This window comes from Lissotriton helveticus, chromosome 11 (assembly GCF_964261635.1).
Source record: "Lissotriton helveticus chromosome 11, aLisHel1.1, whole genome shotgun sequence".
NCBI lineage: Eukaryota > Metazoa > Chordata > Amphibia > Caudata > Salamandridae > Lissotriton > Lissotriton helveticus.
In genome coordinates, this window is record NC_136072.1 from 1,123,349,251 (window position 1) to 1,123,370,468 (window position 21,218).

The following is a 21,218-nucleotide window of genomic DNA, read 5'->3' on the forward strand; positions in this document are numbered from 1 at the left end:
TGCTGTAGAACGAAGATCCTGTCGGGTGTCGTGGACGGTCATTGCTAGAGATTCACATTGACAGTCACCGCTGGCTGCCAATGCTGTATCGCAAAGTACAGATCTCATGTTGCTTGGTGTCGCTGGCAGTCACTATAGCGTGAAAAGTTGTGTCCACCGGAGGTTTGTGTTAGTAGTCAGTCTGGGAGGATTGTTTTTGGTGTGAATGGACCCGTTCTTTGTCGAGAAGAACCCAAAAACTTCAGTATATGTTCACTGATATCACACCAAGGGTCCAGGACATGATGGGCACATCTTGGGGGTCAGGAACACACTCCAACAGACACTGAAAGCCCTCAGGCAGGTTCAATTGCAGAACCAGCCAGGTCCGTTGCAGCAGTTTTAGCTGGGCAGTATCAGGTTGGGCTCTGGAGCGTGTTATGTCCCTGGAGATCCTTAACAGAAGCCTAGTCAGTTGGCTCTTGGAGTCACTTCAGCCTGGGATGACGGGTGCAGGTCAAGTCTTTCTTCTCAGAAAACAAGGCAGCAGGCAGCAGGCCAGCAGGGTAGCAGTACTTCAGGCAGGACAGAAGTCCTTCTTCTGTAGTATCCATAGGTCCAGGATTGTACTCAAGAGTTAGAGTCTGAAGTACACTATTTATACCTAGTGCCCATTTTGAAGTAGGAGAAGTTTCCAGAATATTCCACCCCAGAGGTGTTAGGATTTTCCTGCCTCCCTGTCCTGGTTGCAGATTGTCTAGGGTCACAATGACTTAGTGTGAAACACTTTGTTAGTGTGCTGTAACAGTGAATTTGAAGTGTACATGCGGAGTGTGACAGCTCCTCCCTCTCAGAGATGGACCGTCCAGACTACATCCATTCCCCCTTTGTCTCACTATCTGGGAGAGCAGATACACAACTACCAACTCCCAACTACACATAGTCATAAAAACATAAGATACAGGCTACAGGCTCCAAATGGTTAGGACAAGAAAATGTCAACTTTCTAAATGCGACATGTTCGGAAATTACGACTTAAAATCCGACTTTACCACTAATGAGGGTTTTAAATTACTATTCCTAAAACACCAAACTCAACTGGTTCACCAGCTTGTAATTGAAAGTTAGCATTTATTAAATGTAATAAAGTAACCCAATGTTATTGTATGACCAAGGTAGGCCTTTCAGTAGTGAAAAACTCAATTAAAAAGAGGTTTCGGTACCCTGACATCTACAACTTAAAAGTACATGTACAACTTTTCAAATACACAGCACTCTGCCCTGTGGACTGTGTATGGCCTACCCTAGGGATAACTCATATGTAGTAAAAATTTAAGTTTAGGCCTGGCAGAAGGTTTTTGTTGCCAGATTGAAATGGCAGTTTAAAACTGCACACACGGACTGCAATGGCAGGCCTGAGACTTGTTTGACCGGCTAAGTAGGTGGCACAGAAAATGCTGCAGTCCCACTAGTAGCACTAGTAGGCCCTGGATATATGTAGTACCACTTTTCCAGGGACTTATACATAAATGACTTCTGTCAATAGGGAGTAAGCTAATTTTAACATGTTTAAAAAAGTGAGTGAGTGCAAAACGCATGAGGGAAGGCCACCCTAAGGCTGACAGGGATAACTGATATATTTTTGGGAGCCATGGATCCTAAATTCTACTGCCCCCTGGAAAACTTTATTTAGAAGCCATTATATTATCCCTTAGGCCTTTTAATCTCATTGCAATTATGACATGTCTACCACATGCCATCTCTCTTCCTACTATCGCTAAAAAATGTATTCTTCCACTGGAATACAAACCTATTTTCTTTCTGTGAGAAATTGGATTGTTGGTTGAAGGGCTGGTGACCCCTATTCAAACATCAGTCACAATCCATGTCAGGACGAACCACAACATTCATTAAATTAAACTGTGCTTTACCCTCTGGTAGCTTGGCGCAAAAGCAGTCAGGCTTAACTTAGAGGTAATGTGTAACATATTGATCCAGCACACAAACAGTAATAAAGTAAAAACACCTCACAATAGAAATTTTGCACCCATTTAGAAAAGTAGAGTAGATTTTAATAAATTATTCAATACCAAAACTCCAATCTGTATAACCAGAGTTATAATTATTTTAATTTTTTAGAAAACTCTAGCACCTAAAATATCAAAGTGCCAACCGCTCACATCTAGTCAAGCGAGACCGGGTCAAAGTTGAATAATATGGCCAACCTTTATCGAGCTCTGGTCAGATACAAGAAGTGGATTGGGTCCAGTCAGCACATATCTTCAGACTTAGAATACATTCTGAAGAAAAAGTATTGAGAAGGTAAAGTTCAGTGGGGCAAGGCTGCAAGCACTGTCGGAGGAGGAGGAGTTGTCGGGGATCCACTAGACAAAGTCGCAGTGAAGATTTCTACATTTGGACTTGGCCTCTTTATAGGAAGTCAAAATCTTCAGTGGGACAAAACTGGAGGCTGTAGCCACCAAGACTTCCAGGAGGCTGTTTTCCTTTTGCAGTTAGACTGTTAACCAGAATTTGTCGCTGTGGAGAAGAACATATTGGACACTTCCACAAAGTCAGGCCGACCTAGGACGCACCATGGGCAGATAGACAAGCAGGATGGTCCTGGCCTTTCCTCTGTTCTCAGAGCAGTTTTTGGACAAAAAAAATTTGGGATTTTAACACCACAACCAAGGGTCCAGAACTGAAGTGGCACCACATGTGGGTTCAGGACTCACTCAGGCTGGGTCCAGGTGAAGGTTTAAGATGGTGGGAACCTTTTCTGTCCCTCTGGCTCTGAACAGAAGACCAGCAAGGTAACCCTTGGATCACTCTGGTAGTCCTGTGTTCAGGTGATAAAGCAGCATGACAGGCCTCTGACAATTCAAGGCAGGCTCCAGGCAGCAGAGTAGTCCTTCAAGTTGCAGCAAAACAGTCTTGTGAAGGACACAGCAGGCCACAGCAACAGGCAGTCCTCTGACAGGTCTTTCACTGGAAAATTCCATCTTTCTAAAACTGGAATTTCAAAATTGTAACTTAAAAACTTTACCACTAAAAGGACTTTTAATTGCAATTTATCAGACACCAAACATGAAATGCTTACCTGCTAAAGAATAATCACTTATTAAATTTAATAAGGCAGCCCAATGTTATCCGATGGAACAGGTAGGCCTCACACTAGTGAAAAATAAATTCAGGAGCTTTTTACTACCAGAACATGTAAAACTTAGTAGTACACGTCCAACCTTTTAATGCGATAAAAGGTGATTTTAAGGCTTGGCAAAGGGGTTACAATGCCAAGTCCAATTGGCACTTTAAAACTGCATTAAAAAACACCACGCTCCCAATATCCTACTTTTACAGGAAACACATCTCTTGGGCACCCAATGCGCCTTCCTTGCACGGTATGGGTTTGATAGGGTCTGCCATTCTGGCTTTACTCGGGGCTCCCAGGGGGTGGCCATACTGCTCCATAGGGGTCTTTACTTTAGTCTGTCCCGGGTTGAGAACGACGCGCAAAGCCGCTCTGTGGCACTGACTGGTAAGATTGACGGACACCCTCTTAGTCTTGTATCTCTCTACATTCCCCCCGCTGACATGCCCGATGCACTCCGGCGACTCACGCTCCTGCTCTCCAGCCTTCCCCAGGGCCTGGCGGTCATCGGAGGAGACTTTAATGCTGTCATGCACCCCTCCCGTGACTCGACAGGTGTTCCCTCTGCACCCCGCCTTTCCTCTGCTAAGCATCGTTCTGATTGGTCTTTCGCCCTGGGTCTCTGCGATGTGTGGAGGGTGTGGAATCCCCAATAACATCAGTATACCCACACTTCTGTAGCCCACCACACCCACTCTCTTATTGACTTGCTTTTGATGCCTGCCCTTGATTGCTCGTTGGTGTCCGGGCCGCTATTCTGCCCAGGGGCATATCAGATCATTCCCCTTTCTCCCTCCGGCTTGGGAATGCCCCTGATGGTGTTTGCACGACTTGGAGAATGAATGCCTGGTTTTTGCAAGACAAGGACTTTGTTGAATCGCTTGGCCGAGAAGTGAAGAGCTACTTTGTGCTCAGCACGGGGTCGGTCTCATCGCTAGGTACTCGGGGGGGAGGCCGGTAAGGCCACCATAAGGAGGGTGGCTAGGGGCTTGGTCCACGCAAAGCGCAAGGCTCAGGTCACCCACCTTGCACAGTTGGATGCCCAGGCCGCCCAGCTGGAGTCGGCTCAGGGGTTAACTGGGGGTGAAGAGTCCGCTCGGCATCTCGAGCTGCTGCGGGAAGAGATCTGTCAGGTCTCTCTGGAGGCCGCCAAAATACTGTGGCGCTCTTCGGTGGCTCGGATATATGGCTGAGGAGATAAACACGGCAAACTACTCCATAATCTAATTTCCTACCCCAAGGCCACCTGCATCATTCCCGAGGTCTGCTATGGACACGGTACCCATCATTGCACCTCACGAGCTATTGCCCATGCCTTCGCAGCATACTGTGCCACTCTCTACACGGCCCACCCCCCCTAGGCCTCGCTGACTGTGCTGTTGGTGGAGACGGGTACCCTCCTGCAGCGCTCACCCCAAAAGGTCTCGGAGACCATGGATCTCTCTATTGCTCCGGACGATGTCCATGAAGCCATCTCTCACCTACACTCCGGTAAGACGCCGGGTCCGGACGGGTATTCGCAAGAATTTTACGTGACTTATCGTGAATCGCTGGTCCCGTACTTGGTAGAACTATTTCGCCACATGGTGGACAAAGGGTCCTTTCCCCCTGAAACGGACGTGGCCACTATCGTGGTGCTTCCGAAGACACAGCCCCCTTCCATTGATTGCACAGACTATTGCCCTATTTCCCTCATTAACACTGAGGTGAAAATCTTTGCTACTATCTTAGCCCAGCGCCTCCATCCCTTCTTCCGTGAATTGGTCCATTTGGTTCAATGCCGCTGCATGCCTGCCCGGGGTACGCGGCACTGTATTCGCCGCCTCCACCTTGCTCTTTTGCATTGCCACCATCTCATTCCGTATCTGGCCCTACTTTTAAACGACTTTGAGAAAGTTTTTTATACGGTGGATTGGACCTACTTGGATGAGGTAATGGAGGTGATGGGGTTCGGCTTACCTTTCCGGCGCTTCACTCGCGTTCTATACTCCAGTCCTAAAGCGAGGGTCCTGGTCAACGGAGTGCTATCGGAGGCCTTTCCTATCTGAAGGGGCACTCGCCAGGGTTGTCCGCTCTCGCCACTCCTATTTGCACTGGCGATAGAACCCCTGGCCTCCCTTATTCGCCAGGACCCGCCTACATCCGGGGCTGGACGTGGGACCCATTGCGGGTGGACAAGATCACCCTATACGCTGACGATGTCCTCCTCTTTCTGGCGGACCCCGAGACCTCCGGCCCATGCTGTTTAAAGGTTTCCTCCACTTTCAAATGGGTCTTGGGCCTTTGACTCAACCCGGCAAAGTCCACCCTGGTCCCCCTCCACCCATCCCGTGCCTGTTTCAACTGGCAGACAACCATCCCCTTGTGCAGGCAATCCTTCAAATACCTGGGGATTTGGCTTGCCCTGCTTCCAGAGCTTGAGTGGACCTTGAACATCACACCTCCATTCACCAAGGCCAGGGCGGACCTTAAGAAATGGCAGTCTATTCCCCTAAAATCCCTCGGCAGAAGTGCCCTTTTCAAGATGATGGTCCTCCCCCGTTTCTTGTATATTCTGCAGAATATTTCCTTTCACTTACCGGAGACCTGGTTTTGCAAGTTAGACGGTGTTCTCAACCTTTTTTGTGGGGGGGGCAGGAGAATGTGGATGTCCTTGGCACACTGCCGAATACCTCCTTATGACGGCAGTATGGGAGTCACCAATCTTCATCTCTACTACCTTGCCACAAAACCTATTTTGGTTCATGACTGGTTCACGGGCAGCTGGTCCGACCCGGCGTACCAAGTGTAACTTCAGGCGATGGACTTTCCGCGACTCCGGGCCTACTTATATGGATCCCCCATGCCGCGCGAAATGCCCCCATCACTCGGTCAGTGCTCCTGGCTTGGTGCACTGCCTTGGGACACACGAGGTGGGATTGGACACTTACCAGGCAATCCCCCCTGTGGGGTGGCACATGGCTGCAGGAGACCTCATCCCTCTGGGATTTCCACCGATGGGACTGCATAGGGATCTTGCTTTTTGGGAACGTTTGGATGGGGGACTGTATCAGAATCTTTGCAGACCTGCAACAGCGCTACTCTCTCCACCCCTCCCAGTTCTACAAATAACTGCAGCTTAGGCTCGCCCTAGAGGTGCACCTACCCTCTCCCTCCTCCCTTCCGGAGATTAGTCCCCTTGAGGCCCAGGTGATGATGGGGAATCTGGGCAGGGGCGGGGACTCCTGGATATACCATTCCCTTGTGAACAATCCCCCGCGACCTTAGACGCACTGCAAGCCCGATGGGAGGGTTGGCTGGGCCCCTTGGAAGAGGTAGATTGGAGGGACACCCTTATAGCCCCTAAGACCCCAATGACCTTGTCGAAGCTGCGCTTCATCCAACTTTACTACTTGCACGGGGCTTATCTCACCCCGGAACGCCTACATAAAGCCCAATTGCGCCCTTCCCCGACCTGCGGGCGTTGCAACTATTCCTCTGCGGATTTCTATCATATGGTACGGCAGTGCCCTGCCATTGCTCCATTCTGGGCGGGTGGAATTGGAGCTCTCGCAGACCCTGGGGTGGACCATTCCCCACGACTCTTTGTGCCTGATTTTAGGTGTGTTCAATGGCCTGGACGGCTCTCGGTGGCAGTGGCGAAGTGAGACATAGCAGCACTGTGGTACCAGGCCAAGCCCCCCACTGAGCGGAGGTGGAGGCGGGGGCTGGACTGGTGTGGGACTCAGGAGGAGCCCCTCTTTGAAGAGCGGGGCTGCCCTGAACTATTTCAAAAGATATGGGGCAAATGGTTCAAACTGTGCTCTTGAGGAGTGGATGTGGGTTGCATGTCTTCTGGGTTAACCCTCTGTATGAATTTACCCTGCTTTTTGATTCGCCGATCTTTGTCGCTCTCAACATGTATGTACAGAATGATATTCTGCTTGACTGTGAAGCCATTATGAATTTGTGTTTTAAAATTTCAATAAACTTGATTATCAAAAAAAACTGCATTCAAACTTCAATGGCAGATCTGGGAAATTTCTATGGGGCTATTTAAGTGGGTTCCACAATAAGTGCTCCAGGCCTACTGGTAGTATTTAATTTACAGGCTCCTGGTATATGGTGTACCAAACTCCAAGGGACTTATAAGTAAATTAGAGATGTCAATCAGGTATATGCCTATTTTACCATGTTTAAAGCAAGAGCACAAGCACTTTATCACTAGTTATCAGCTTGAAAGTGTACAGACTCCTAAAGCCAACAAAAAGAAATGTGAGCAATAAGTGCATTCAAAGGCAAATATGTTTGGGGGAAGACCACCCTAAGGCTGACAGTTCTATGAGTCCCTTTCTCATATTTTTGTATTTCCATATGTTTTTAATTTATGTTAGGTCTATACTTGATGAAGATGCATTATTAAATAAAGTATAAAAAAGGAGAAGCACACCCAAAAACAGGTTTGTGGGTATACAAAAACCGATGCAGGGAGCTTCTCACACCAAATACAGTTCTACATTTCAAGTTCAGATGTCAAGGGAAGGAGTAAATGCATAGTTATGATTGGAATTAAGGGGAACATTCCCAAAATGTATTGGACTGTATGGTAATAGGTTGTGCCATGAGAAAGTGTTTCCCTGTGGAGAAAAATGGTTGAAAAGTGAAATATACCTTATGTTACATTTAAGTGTGAATAATTGCGACCTGCGTTAATTTACACAGAGATTGCGGCAACCAGTATGAGCAACAGGGCATTCACAAAAGAATTCCATAATTAATGGTGGGATTCTGACAGTGTTGAAGACTCCCAGGAACAGCTGTGGAATCCTGTGGAAGCTCCATGAAAGTTGGACATTTGCTCCAAACGCAGGAGGAAAGACAAGTAAGTTTCGGACTAAAGTGTGTAAATCAGGCCCGTGGTTCTGTGTTTCCATGCTATGTTTCTGATCTCCTCTCTCTTTGTATGCACTTATTGCTGGCAGTACAGTGTGCAGATACGTATATGGCTTTCTAGCGGTAAACAACCTTTACAACGCAACTTTTACCACGCAGTGTCTTTACAATGCAACTTTTACAACGCAAACCATTACAACGCATTGCGCTGGGGGCGCTCTAGGATAGGGAATAGGTTTAATGTACTATCCAACACCTTCCCTACTATCCACGGGGACTGGAGTTGGAATAGTAAATTAAACAATTCACTATCCCGCGCCTAAAAGCACTATGCGTTGTAATGGTATGCGTTGTAAAAACCGCGTTGTAAAAGCATGCGATGTAAAAACATGCGTTGTAATGTCATACATCCCTTTCTAGCCACATATATGAGTTATGTATCAAGTTGCTATGTAAAAATATATGCTGGCCTTTGGGAATAGGGTCCTGTTTTATAAATGTTCACAGTAAAAAAGTAATAAATCACTAGTCCCTGATTTAAGGTTTTGACGGATGGTACTATGTCTATCAGGGTAGCGCAGGAAATTACCTCTGCGATTAGGATAGACTATCTTCCATCAAATTTAGGGGTGACCACTTTCCTGTCTATACCTCCAAGCATTCCCTCCTAGGTACAAAAAGCTTGATGAATGGCCGCTGTTGGTTTTGATGGCTGTTCAACAAACTTTTTTAAAGTTTTCTGAAAATAAATAAAAATATTGACCCACACTCCCTGGAAGTTTTCACCCAGGTCGTGGCGGGTGGGATTTTTTTCTGTCCCTAACTGCCAGGTTTGTTCTGGCAGTGACGAACAGAAAAACATACATTACTCTGTATCTAAATGAGGCGGGTGGACCCAGGGTTTGTGGGATAGGGTACTCGGCTGCATGTGTGATTGAGTACCCTGTCCACCAAACTCCAAGTCAGGTCCTCTATCTGGCTGGAGTATGGATGAGTTGCATCATATTCACAACAACAATTAACTAGGAGACACAATGTCTGTCAAGGGACAGACTCTTTTTAATCTGCATTTTTGCACACTTTTTTAAAACTAGCGAGTCGTTTCTGTAGAGCATGCTTTGCAGAGTTACATGAACGCGCCTTTCACATAAGCTGCACAACAGGATTAGCTGAGAAAAGGTTGTCATGTGGTCTGTGCAACAGCATCACAGCCAGTACACTGCAGGGCTCTTTTGATTGTCTCTTGATTACATTCTGAAAATGAACCAGAAATGTGTAACTACTGCTTCTATTTCTTGCGGTAAAAGTTGTATAGTTGGAATGTACTCTGATATGTCAGCCTTCACAGCCCCATGCGAGATGATTGCATGAGGACGTGGTAAATCGGGCCCTTTATGCATTCACCCACTGGACACAAAAACAGGATTTGCTACATTGGTCTGTAAACCATTTTCTGGGCAAACGACGACCTCCTTTGATGGGTATTACATTTTCCCTGCTATTCACTCTAGGCCTCTCTGCATAGACTAATTTTAACTAAATGAAAAACTACAAAGGAGGAACTTGACTTAAGAAAACAACTAATTTTATGCAGAGGATTAAGCCTCCACCAGATAGCTGTGATTTGCATTTACTAGTGACATGGCTGCATCAAAACCATAGACCCAGGCATGTAAATATATGAGCTGTTTCCAAAGCAGTGAACCATCCAGTTCACTTTCTGTTGTCATCGCCCAGTTGTTTGCTCTACTATCCATGTGTGACCACATGCAGTGACTGTCTGGCACAGCCCTAGCAGTCGGTGTGCTAAACTGCACATGCTGTGGGCTCAGGGGCATCAGAGCAGAGATGGCTGCCTGGGATGGGAAAATATCCTACTTTGTGGAGGATCAGACAAGTAAATACTGTTCCAAGCTCATGTGAGTATCAGGAAATGTTTGTTGCCCACCCATAACTCAGTGAGTGGTACTTTTGACTGTTGCGGTTATTCAACAAGCAGCAGTGGTGCAAGAAAAAAAGTCAAAATATCTGGGAATATTGCTAGATTTGTAAGACACAAACCAGGGGAGAAGAATATTTCTGTTGGGTGTCTAAATGATGTAGCTCCAACATGGTTTTAGGAGACAGCATCTGAGGATACAAGCCTTACACTGGATGAAAAATATTGGGATGCTTCAACAGAAAATAGAAGGTAGATCATCATTCTGGATTCCTCGAAGTTCACATACGCCTGATGGGACCCTGCTTGGCTTGTTCACCTTGGTATGTTAGAAACAGCGCATTTTTATTTGTAGATTTCGTTTCCCATTTCCTGGATAATTGAATTAACAGCAGGTGTTTGGGAGGAAGAGGTGTCTCTTGGGGACCTGGTTCGAAGATACACTAGATGCAGAACTAACAATGCCTCGATGGTCCCCAGCAGATGCAGGACTTTTTGGAAAAGGCTGCTTGAAATGCTAGTTCTGGCCTGTTTCCAATGCTAGCTCTGGAATGGATGTTGCTTCATGTTTGGTGTACTGTAATGGAGCACAGTATAAAGAATTTACATTTGCCTTATTTAAAAATTCGAATTTCTAACCCTATAATTCTCATGAAGATGTACTTAAAGTGTAAACAATTGCAAGCGCAGCATACGAAAGAGCCTGGAGTACAATACTGTAGTTTGCTCCTCTTGGTCACAAGTAACTTCAGTCTTTTGGGGCTGAAATTGCAGAAACAGGGAACTGGGAACAAGACATAAGTAAGGTAGATAGAAATATCTCTCACTCAACACTATGGGTGCTTCTGTTCAGTGACTAGTATATTCATTCATTTTTTTATCGTGATAGCAGCAGCAGTATTTTCTAGTTTCATATTATGACTTATTTTGGATATTTGTTAACCTATCTATTTGTATTTATGTATGCATATGGTATATGTATAGCACACATCTAGCCAAAAATGTTGCTAAGTCTAAGGCAGCACAACAGAATGTTTACCAAAGTGTATGCCTGTATTAGATGTCTTCAGAACGTGGGCAAGATGTGGATAATCAGGATGATAGAGATATAGGAAGAATATAGCGACTTAATATAGCTCAGCATTGATTGTGACCCTCCACCCTTTTTGAAAATAGTGATGCAAAAATAGGTGTCCCTGTAATCTAAACTCCTATTGTGCCTTACTTTGTATTTTGGTGGTACCAGTCTCATTGATAGAGTTGTGCTTGTCTTTGACTTGTGGTCCATAGGTGGTTGTGTCTTACTCCACTTTAAGGTGCAACTTACTCCTGAATTTCTAGAAGTTACATGTTTACTCACAGATAAAAGCTTTGTGAATGAAGCCCCTGCACTAGTCATTGGGTAAGTGTGAAGTCACAGCTGCTCATAGGAACTCGTTGGAAATAAGGCAAGGACATTAACGAGCAACTTACACCTAATACAAGACTGAGAAAAAACTACTCAGAGGAAAGGTGTGTAAACTGAACATTCCTAGGCTGGTCCATGTTGCCCATGATCTGTAAGGATCCTCTTCTGTATGGCATTCTCTTCTACTGTCATTAAATATATAACCCTCTGAACATGTTATATGTGATCTCTTGGCCAGTGTCTAAGGGTGAGCCTCAAGCCTTTATTTTACGTATTCGTCAGATCTAAAATTTATCTCAGTAGAATAAATGTCCTGATCAATGTATCACCAAGATAGAAAGTGATGATAGAGTTCCTATACATTTGATATCTTAGTTACATTAGTTACTGTTGTAGAAACAAACGGATTTAAAATGCAGTTTTAGGTTCCCTAATACGTCTATGGTGGTTTTGCAGACACATCTAGGGTGGCAGGTCACATGACTGCCATGGAATGAATGGCTGAACTGGCTACTCTGGTATTTGATATTTCATGTGTCTAGTAGTATGTGATGTGTGTCCAGTGGTATATGGTGCACACTGCTGGACACACCATACAAAGAACAGAAAGGCAGCATTTCTTTGTGCTGAATCGAAAATATTTTTGGTGAAATGTACATAGTGATAGTTTGTGACATGCTGGTCGTTGTGGGTTCAGATGGTGAAGCAGCACATAATTTTAGGTATCATATCAGAAAGTCTCACACATAAACGAGGGCCAAAAGTAGTGCACAAAGGAATATTTGAAAAGGGTTAATGAGACATTAGTAGTCAGAAAAAAAGGTTAGGCTCTGTGAACTTAACAGGCATTATCAGGTATTGACTTTGATGTTCTGATCTTGATGCCTACAATTATCAGTGCATATGTTGATGTGTCAATAAGGAATATGTTTGAGCACAATTTTTGAATTTGGAAGAAGCTAGATATATCACATTTAAACATGCCCAGTAGCATCCGCAAATGCATTTTACATGTTGTGTCCGTTCCATTTAATGATGCATTCATTGTTTTGTAATCTTCAGTGCTTTGTGAGTTTGGGATATAGTAGGTAACTTGGTCGAATAATGTTTTTGTTGCTGTGTTACAATGTGCACACAAACATGCATACGTGGTGTGAGTAAATGGAGAGGCACAGTATGCAACGCTGAATTCCTCACTGAGGACAGCGTGTGACATCAGCAGAAATAGAGAGTGGTAGTATTGACTGGACAGACACTCAGGCAGAAACTCATTAGTCTGATCTTCACCAGAAGTATCATGGGGTCACTATACCGTGTGCTTGCCACTCTGTTCAATGAGACAAAGACACGCGGGTGCTTTCATCCAGCTGCAAGTTGAATTCAAGGCTCTACCCTTACTATTTCTAAACCAATGGGCTAATTCTTGTGTTCGATGGATGCTCTCAATCGAAATTCAAAGTAAGGAGTTGTATTATACACATTGGAAATGCAGGTGTGTGTTAGTTTGGTGGTGGGTCATGAAATCTAATTTGCAGCTTGATTGTAAGATAATGTTTGGCATTCTATTAATTTTTTTATGATCCTTGGATTTCCATTACATCCATTATTCCATTATAACCTTTTTGGTGCACCCTCTCATCTTCATGTATTGACAATTCACCATCATCCATAGATGTACCTTGTTAAGACATACCCACAGGAAATTCTCTATGGAGAATGCACTGCAGCTTTTATTCCAAAGTTTCATCTTGCGTAGAAGCCCTTAGCTTGAACCTTCCATTTTCAGAGAGGCCAGGATCTCACAGAACTGGCTCTGCACAGCCCACAATAGTGCATAACCAGATGGTAACACATTTTGACATCCCAGTTTGCTTAGAAAAAGTGATGTTGCGCAATGCCTACTGTACATTTGAAGTTCTTTTGGTCCACAGCAGATCCTTTGATCTAATGGGCTTGTGCATTTCATGCTAACTATAAAATTACAATTTAAGGTAGGCAGGATACACTAATTGTTATCAAAACTGTTCCAGTATTCTAGCTTAGTGCCGGTGTAAAACTGGGCTTACAACTTAGGCCCAGAATTAGAGTGTGATGGACAGGTACTCTGACAAATATGATGGATATTCTGTCCACCTTAATACAAGTGCCATAGGATATAATGAACATGTAATACGATGGACAGAATATCTGTCACACTTTGATGGAGTTCCTCACCTGCCAAACTCTAACTAAGGCATTAATTTAAAGGAAATGGCATGTTGCTCTATAGCAGAAATACTTGGTTATGCAGCACACAGGGCAAGACGCTTAGGTTCAGAATATGTGGCTGACAGGTACCATGGAAGCACACCACTGTCTAAAGTATTGAAAGTATAACTGATTTGCAGATGTGCTGTTGCAAATCATTGTATGTAGCTTTGTGAGCTCACTTGTATCAAATGAATACTGAAAGATTCAGAATTCACTGATTTCTTAAATGTACAATAACTTGATGAAGTACTGATATGGAGAGATCTGGCAGCCAGAGGGCATCTGCAGAAACAGAATCCTTCATCCTATTGTATTGTGCTTCTTGTTACTTTCACTGATAAGCTAGTGGACTATGCTGATTTTTCATACCACAAGTGGGTTCTGCATTCCCAGTTGATAAAAAAAACTATAACGTTACGTTACTGTGTAATTCCAAGTTTATGCTCCATTGGCACACTTTCACACTTAGGGAGGATGGAAAGGTACCTTCTTTCCAAGACTGATCCAACAATTGGGATTGGAAATTCTGGTGTGGATGGTCTTTATTGCAGGCCTTTTCCTAAACGAGTCCTGAATAATAAGGATGTGCAGTCCAGAAACGTCAATGCAATTAATCTCCTCATATCCTTACTTTTTCAAAATCTGCTGTTCCTAACAGTGCAGACTGTGTTTGAGGCTTAACTCCATCAGATAATGAGCACCATCCGTCTTTCATCCACCTGCAGACCTCAGTCTGATTAAGTTTGAGAACAGCCCTGTGAGACTTTATGTTTATCTAAAGTGGGAGCCAGATGACCATCCACAGTAAGTGATGATATTAAGACCAAGCACTGCTCCTCTACTTTGGTTCCTTGCAAGACTTTATCTTCTTCTAACTGTTTCTATTTCTTTGACTGCTTGATTGTATTGATCTGCTACAAGATGTATTACTAATGCATATCAATATTAATGTATGCTTTTTGTTTTCAGTTTAGTTTTGTGTAAGAAGGACATATATATTACTGAGATTTGCAGTTAGCTTTACAATGTAACTTCACTGTGTGCTCTCTTGAGGTGATTGATCCACTCTACGTATTTGTTATAACATAAAGAAATATAACAGCACTATGAAGAAACAGAGGATAGAGACTTATGAAGAGGTGATAATGAAGATCTTCACCTATATTAATAAGATCATAGTGAACACAGACTTCATAGTGTGAGGGTCACTTAGAAAACAAGAATGCTAGGATAACATAAAATGTTAAAATATATATTAAAGTGAGGAGAGCTTATGAGTAGAGCATAGAAAAGTAGAATGAGAATGGATAGCCATGGCAGAAGATAATAGTAAATATAAACAGAAATGAGGAGTGGAATAAAAAGAGAAATAGAAAAATGGACTTAAGGACATTGAGGTGGTTGCTACTTCTAATAGGAGTTGGTAGCCTAGCTAAATTGAAAAGCAAGTAATAGAAAAATGGTAACTGAAAACGCAGGTAAATGAGAAAGAGGTGACTATTAAAGTAATGTAATGTAGTAGATGAGGAAATTGGGTATGAGAGGATATATGATATGGGAACAAGAGGTTGTGTGAAAGAAAAGCAGATGTGGTTGAATGAGTCTGTTTTTTTTGAATGATGATAAAAACACAATAAGCCTCAGGGAGTTGAGACTTGGCAATGTCCAGAGTTGATTGTATTCTAAGTAAGGATCAAAGAGTAACTCAATGTTATCTTTATTAAATGAGATTGAGAAAAATAACCATCATAAGGCAATCCTTATTTGAATGGTCACACCCTGATTCTTGGTATAAATTGTTAGCCAATTGTGAAGAGTGTGTCTTGTTTCTCTTTCACTGCTATCAGTATTCTAGCACTACCAAGTCAGTAGTGAAACATTAGCATACATTTGCACTGGGTACTTGTGGTAAATCTTCCAATTTACAATTTACTTTGAAGCCAATAGAAAGCAACCCACTAGTGAATTCCATTAGTGGATTCTCCTATGGAGGGGCTAGTTCCAGCACAATTGTGAGAATATTTCAATGGTACACAATGTTAAATCAGCCCAGTAACATACTGAAGCCCTAATAAGTGGTAGAAACATAAACATTTTGATTTTGGTTGTATTTGGGAAACATTCACCAATATTGTTCCAGAACAGCACCAAATATGAGGTTGCAGGTAACATGAAATTAGGATGGTATGTAGGTAAGAAAAGCAACTCTTGCCATTGGGAATAGATAATAAGTTACGGTAAACCTTTCAATACGCTAAACATTTATATTACTTTCATAAATCTTCCACACCATACCAAATGACAGAATCAATTGGTGGAACTAAAGTCAAACATATGAATATCTTTAACAAAGGACTCTTATAAAAGTCATACATCACAGTCAGAGGCAATGTCTTCCCACTAGGGACTATGAGAAAGAGCTGATAATGTTAGCAGTGTGTCAGGCACCATCTATACATTGCTCTCTTTGAATGTATTTGCTGCCCTTTACTATGCATTTTACGTCTCAGCTCAATGAAAACAGTAATTAAGATATACTTGATCATAATGCCCTTGAGGTATTTACTAGATGAAATTATTTGTCCTCCTTTGTAGTCCTAGAAAATTAATTATGCTATCCCTACTACTGTAATTATTTGACAATCTCCCATAGGTGTTTAATCCAACAGAGCACCACTACTAGACATGGGCTTTTAGGTATAATGAAACTCAGCAGACTTGTGGGATTCTGTTTTACAAAGAGACCCTCAAGTTCATCATTACTTGTGCTGAACCAAAAGGCAGTATATTAAGCAGATTAGCTCATCACTGTCCTGCTGCCAAACCCATGATAAATGCGGTCGTAGAAGATCAGAGGAACAAATGATGATATATGAGATTCTAAACACAATCTGTAATCTTGGGGCTATGATTTGTTGATCTTGCTAACAAATTGTTGACGTTCAGCAAAGGAAGTCAAAACATAGAGGACACATTTACACCTCATTGCCTTCTTATATGTACTGTACCCTCCCAAAATGCATATTCCCATCTTTCACTCAATAAAGTTGAAACAAATTGTCCCATAATATTGTGAATTCAAAGGTTATAAATTCTATCCATGGGCATTCTATGAAGAACATGACAGTGATAAGCAGGTTTCTACTTGACAGTAAGCCCAACTGATGTAGCACATTATGAGTCCTGCAGTTCCTTCAACGATAAAGTCATGTGACCCTCGCTAATCAGTCAGGAAGAATTTTCCATAAAGTCGCATTGATACATTGTCTGCTGATCTCCTGCTCTGTGACATCATGTGGAGACAGTTTTTGTATAGCTATACATCACTGTGGTGGATCTTTGGTGGAGGCACCCAGCTGAACGTCCTTTGTAAGTAGCATCATTAACCTCTACTTTACTTTTCAAGGATAGTTCTTTAAAACCATCTGCAGTTTTGCTTTATTTGTCTCTGAATCTAGTTGCAGTTCTTTACCTGATGGACATTAACTTATTGTACATGTGTAATCTGTCTACTTTTGAAGCAAATGAATGGACAAGCAGTCAAGTACTAAATTACCACAAATGTATATTTTTTCAACTTTTGCCAGATGTTCTTATTTTTTTTTCTTTCTCTGTGTAGGATGGCAGACAAATAAACTAGATAACAGTTTAAAAAGGGATTTTGTTTCAACGTTTTCCTCCCTCATAATGGATATTGCTTTGTGTACATTGCCAAGAAGTTATATCTACATCTTACAGTTGGTCCACTTTGCACTGTTTGACTGTGTTTGAATTGTGTACCCATGTAAGATCACATACATCTTTAGTATCTTCACATAAGCCGAAATTGTCTCTGATGTCATAATCAATATAAATATATTTAAAGAAAATAATGAATTAGTTTGCCTACCACAGCTAATAACTGTTCAATTGACTATAACACCTGTTAAATAGTTTATTTAATTTGCTGTAATTGCTTTGTATATACATAAATAGACGGTACCAATGCCTCCGGTATTACATTTTAGAGGCGCATGCAAACATGATGTACAAAACTATGCAATATTTAAACAAATATGCATTATCTAGGAGATATATTTCATCAACAGATTCCAGAAGTAGAATAACATTAACATGTCTAAAAGATTAACCATCTGAATTGCTTAATATAATTGAAAAGTATCATTATGTTTTTAAATTCTTTGATCTAGAAAATAATTCTGTTGTGAAACAATAGTCTCTATCATAGCAAAAAAGCCTTTCAAAGTGTATGTATGTGATTCTCAGATCATTAACTGAGCTGCAAAGCAAAAAAGTGTTAGACACAATGTGGATTTATCAATAGAAAGGGCGAACAATGAGTGGAGGGAGAAGAGGGAATCAGCAAATTGTTTGCAGTTTGCAATAATTCAGTGAGACATTTTGCAGTGTCACCAGAATTTATGTATTTCATTATATTGTGAAAGGCATTCCTTTATTAATGAACAAAATAATCTTTTTGTTCATCCAGGTGCTTTAATTCAAAGTACCCTCGGTCAAAGTTGAAAACTATTCTACCTATAACATTTTGCTATCTTTTGCAAACTTCTTAGTCCCCACTCCTATTTCACTTTGCCTAGAAATAAGAACTAAGGGCCAGATTATTGGAGATTAGGACCACCCGACAGGCTGTAGGCGGTCCGCAATAGGCATTTTGATGCCTATATTTTGCATTGCAGCAGTGCAGGTTGCTGCACCACTGGCCCTACTGCAAAAAAGGAACACTTTACATATCCACCATAGGTGCCCCCTGGTCTCATGTCTGGGGGACAGGAGGTAGGGGGCCTGCTAGGGGCCCCCAATGTCCCCATCTGCAAGCTTTTTCAAGGTGGGTTCATCGCAATGAAAAGGCTGGCAGAAATGAACATCATACTCCCTACAGCGGTGCCTTGTAGGCACTTCCACCATTGTGGGGACTACAAGTCCCTCCGCCACACCGGCAGGCTAAAGCACCCTGTCGAATGTGTGGCGGTCAGTCTTTACAACCGCCAACATACCGCCCACCATCTTAATGTGGTGAGAGGTGATTCAGTCATCGATGGTGGATGACCGCCACCAACGGGCTGTCGGAGTTGATCTCACTGCCTTTGTAATTGTGCCCTAAGTAAAAATACCGTTTCTGTTTTCTACAATCCGCAATGTATCGTTGTATGCTAAAGAGTCATTGTTTGTAGTTGCTAATGCGATCTCTGCATTTCGGTCACTGTTTGAATTTGTTTTGTTTTCAATAAAAAGATTTTTTTTTTTTAAATAACGTTTCTGCATCCACAGGTTTTATTTAACAGTTCCTTTAGTTCAAATTAAAATGAGCTCTAACTATAATACTTTGCAGTCATATAGTCTAGAAAAAAGAACCAAGAAAATGAACATGCTTTTTATGATTTGTGACTAATTCTGATAAGTCACTAAGACTGTCAAGTGCACCAGAAGGTCACATAGAATTTACTGATATAATTGTTGACCATTTAGTCCACAGTTCCAATGGGTGTCACTGTATTAAGTCTAGAAACTGTACCGGCTGTTTAAAAAGTGGTCCTTCAAAAAACACATTACTTAAGATTATAGTAACACTATGGGAAATGTGTGGGATTCAGACCTTACAAACAACAGCAGGATTCTGAAAAAACAAATGTTTCTTATTGTGAGCAAAATAAATTCAGCAAAGGTTTATGGCTTTGGAAACCTTTCAGATCATTTGAAATAGGATTGAGAAACAAAATACAATGCACTACCTCAAGATATTTGTGGATTATTGGATCCATCTGTCAAACACAATGTGTGTTAATAATATTGCAAATCTCTATGAACTGTAAATAGCTTATCAAAATGACATTATGCAGAGATCATGAGAGCTCTCTAGAATGTCTCAAAGATGCAGATACCTCAATGTAGTTTCAAGGGCCATATAGCAACAGAAGTTTTATTTTTGTGAGGAAATCATGACAATGTCATGAGATTGGGCTTAATCTTCATCTCATACACTTTTAAATTTATTGAAAACAGTTCTTCTCATCCATGCATGTATCTGCACCTCCGTATCATTAGACAATTGTGGCAATGGAGCTCTAGCAGTCCTGCATCTAGCCATAACTGCTTCATATACTTCTTACATTTCCCATTTGAGCCTGCTTTTCTGTATCACCAGGTGAAGGAGTGCCATCCATCCTTTGTTTAGCTGCAGCTGCTACTGCAGATAATATTTAGAGTGCTTCTCTGTATCTGTAACAATTCATCAACAGGTGATTCATTAAATCTAAAAATCAATGTACTGTATCAACTGCCCTTTAAATTGCTGGTTTGTGTACAGCACTGTGGCACTGTGTGTATATCTTTGGTGGAGGAACCCAGCTGAACGTCCTAAGTAAGTAACATAACCAGCACTGTGTAATATTTCTAAGAGGTACTGCAGTCTAACACAAATATTCCATTACAGGTTTCTATATTCATTGTACAAACGTAAAAAGATCTTGCTTAGGAAGGTAGCAATTCATATTCTTGTAAAATATATACATATTTGCACATTGTCAAAAAGTACAATATGTTTTTCTATTTGCAATCAGTAAAGATAATCTGATTCTTTTAGGTGGAAAGAAAGGTTAGCCTATATATTGGAATCCACATTTTCAATCATGTTACCTATCTCTCTAGATAACAAATACCTTCAAAATAAACGTATAAACAGCACATTCTAAGAATGTATTTTGTGCTTAAATATGTTGGGGAAAATGTGGTTTTCTTGTTGAATTGTGAGAGAGTATACTCTTAGTAATAATTTTTAAAACAGTTTCTTAAATTTAGAATATTCTGTGCACCATCAGTCTAATTTAACTGTTATCTACAAAAATCAACCTGGTGCAGAAAGCCTCATATCTGATTGATTTCACTCTACATGAAGGTACTAAATTAACAAATATGTTATTCAATGTTTTTCTCATTGAATTCAGAAATTCGACTACCAGTCTCAAGTTTAACTAAAAGTAATCACATTTGACTGTGTGGCGATTGCCCTAAGTCTAGAAATAATTTTTTGTCATTCCTATGTTATATAAACCCTTAGGAAATATTACACCGTCCTCTAGAAAGAACACTGTTCTTAGGAAGAACCAGAGTAGGTAAGAAAACAACTTAAAGTAATGGAAGCCAAAAGATTATGTTTGGAGCTCTGTATTTTAAAGACATTGAGATGCATAAAGCCATCAATCTTTAAACCAGCTACAAATGCTAAACTGCACTGGCTGGGTTTGTGCACAGTCTTGTGGCACTGTGTGTTTATCTTCGGCGGAGGAACCCAGCTGAACGTCCTAAGTAAGTGGCAGAATATCAACTACTTCCTTAGGAAGCAGATATTTTATAAAATTGTATTGGTTACTTTATTGTTCTTTTATCATCTTCTAGTGTTATGATATCAACAACAGATTTTGCATCTCATTATATGTTGTCTACTGAAATTATGGGGTAATACAGCATCCTGTATTACTAATGCAATGGTGTTCCATAATAGCGATTTGTGAAAAAAATGTATAGTTATGAAATTCTTCTCTGGGAATATTACATAGTATGTGGAATCAGTGTTTTTCACAGTAATGACTTCATGTTTTATC

At 41.7% G+C, this 21,218-nt stretch overlaps 2 protein-coding genes across 10 annotated transcripts in view; both read left to right on the plus strand.

The window, feature by feature from the left end:
- Positions 1-21,218, plus strand: part of LOC144792685 (immunoglobulin lambda-1 light chain-like) — a 381,648-nt gene that overhangs the window by 348,416 nt on the left and 12,014 nt on the right. The window lies entirely within an intron of this gene.
- LOC144792683 (immunoglobulin lambda-1 light chain-like) overlaps positions 1-21,218 on the plus strand; it is a 289,530-nt gene that overhangs the window by 264,842 nt on the left and 3,470 nt on the right. For 3 of the 9 annotated variants that reach the window (XM_078667837.1, XM_078667839.1, XM_078667842.1), the window contains exon 3: positions 16,934-16,968. In XM_078667837.1, coding sequence (XP_078523963.1) covers positions 16,934-16,968 — 35 coding nt within the window. Of the gene's footprint in view, positions 1-16,930; positions 16,969-19,940; positions 19,979-20,884; positions 20,923-21,218 lie in introns of all 9 variants that reach the window. The other 6 variants (XM_078667843.1, XM_078667841.1, XM_078667838.1 and 3 more) reach the window with 4 other exon arrangements.